Raw genomic sequence first — 1,692 nt, 5'->3', positions numbered from 1 at the left:
CAGGAATATCCTTGTAGCTGTATCTCTGCCCATCCCTGAGTGTTTCCTAGAAGTGGAATTGTTGGGCCGGTGTGCTTGAAAGAAACAAAACAGAACAACCTAAGAGGCACTGCTGTTGAGGGCTGCCCAGGAGGTTCTGACCCAGAGCGACCCTCTGTACCATCGCCACCCTCCACCTGTCGTCACCTGCCAGGCCATTGTTCTGTCTCACTGCTGCATGCATCCAGAGTATGGGAGGTCATCCTCCCTGATCTTTTTAAATGAAGAGATGGTTCAGAGATGCAGAGAGCATGGCACACTCCCGCAGAGCCACCACCCAGCTTTAAGGAGCCTGACCCACTTGTTCTAGTTGCTTCGGATTCTTTTTTAAAAAAGAAAACACCATAGAAGTAGCCTGGGTCCCATCGGACACCCTCTCTAATACAGGTGTCCACCCAGATGACCATGGAGATGGGCATGGCATCGGTCCCTTTGTCCATCTTGTATCACACACTGTGTAGGTTAACATTGTATCGTTTTGTGAGTTTAAAAATTTTCCATAAACAGTATCCTGCCATATGTATCTATCTACCGCCTGATTTTCCTGAACACTGAGTTTTTTGAACTCAACAAGGGGCCTGCTTTTGCAGCAGGTTGCTAACCTGCCACTCAGAAACATACACATTGTATCCCCCAGCAGCATCCGAAAAGCCGAAAAGCCGGATCTGATCTTATTGTTCTAAACACACCACGCTCAAAAACAATCTCTTCCCCTTTGAGGATATTCTCATTTGATCGGCACAAAAGCAGAGCAGGCACCCATTGTCCCTCTAATAGCTGTCTGTGTTGGGGCTGCGCCAGTGGGTAAAAGGGTGCTTTCTGGATCTGAGGTACCTGAATTCAGTTCCTGTCTCTGCCATTTTCCAGCTGTGTGACCTTAGAAAGGTGGCCCAGCGTCTATGTGTCTGTAAAAGCAGCTCATTCCTGCCTACCCACAGGGCTGGGTGGAAGCCACTTAGAGACTAGAACATGCTCATTCCTCTGCGAATGGATCTTTGGTGTTCTCAACCCATTTATTTCCCCTCCTTGGATGGGGACACAGAATTTTGATCCTTGAAGGATTCTCAGGCTCACTCTGTTGCTTCCCCCTGCAGGGGGAGTTCTTCTGTCTGCTTCTCTGCCCCCCGGTCCCCCTTGCCCCACCAGCACTGGTATTTCCCACCGACCACAAGTACATGGTCTACCTGGGCATCTCGGACTACTTCTTCAACTCCGCTGGGTTTGTGTACCAAAAGGCTGGAGTCATGCGCCTGACCCTCACAGACGACATGGTAAGGCCAGACTGGTGGCGGGGGTGGGAGGGACAGTGGACCCAGAGGCCACAGACCTCCAGGATTTGAGTCCTTCTTCTCACTCATCCATCCAAATGAGAAACAAACAGGGCAGTCTATGCCGAGCAAGGGAGTCAGCCACCATTGCTCTTGGCAGGCTGGTCCAGGGCAGGTAGAGGGTGTCAGGGAGTTTCATACTGAAAAGGGAGAAGACTAGGGGACCCTTTGGCTGGAGTCTGTTGGCCTGGGGGAGCTGGGGGCAGGTTAAGGAGAAACAGGCATCTTGTGGGGTTGGTTTGGCGATATTCGACTTTCCCAGGCACATAAGTCGAGCAGCTGGCAGTCAGAGCAGGGCTTGGCAGGGCAGTCAGGGCAGGGCTGG

At 51.6% G+C, this 1,692-nt stretch overlaps 1 protein-coding gene across 1 annotated transcript in view; it reads left to right on the top strand.

Annotated features, from left to right (window-relative positions):
* The window catches only part of BPI (bactericidal permeability increasing protein), a 38,110-nt gene that overhangs the window by 19,947 nt on the left and 16,471 nt on the right, over nt 1-1,692 (top strand). Inside the window, exon 7 of the mRNA XM_030887069.2 lies at nt 1,134-1,310. Within this exon, the coding sequence (XP_030742929.2) occupies nt 1,134-1,310 (177 nt within the window). The remainder of the gene's footprint in view (nt 1-1,133; nt 1,311-1,692) is intronic.

The sequence above is a fragment of the Echinops telfairi genome, unplaced genomic scaffold, assembly GCF_000313985.2.
Source record: "Echinops telfairi isolate 266 unplaced genomic scaffold, ASM31398v2 ScPeMD7_5592;HRSCAF=6446, whole genome shotgun sequence".
NCBI lineage: Eukaryota > Metazoa > Chordata > Mammalia > Afrosoricida > Tenrecidae > Echinops > Echinops telfairi.
Note: the sequence above shows the minus strand (reverse complement) of the source record. Positions and strands in the feature narration are given on the sequence as shown.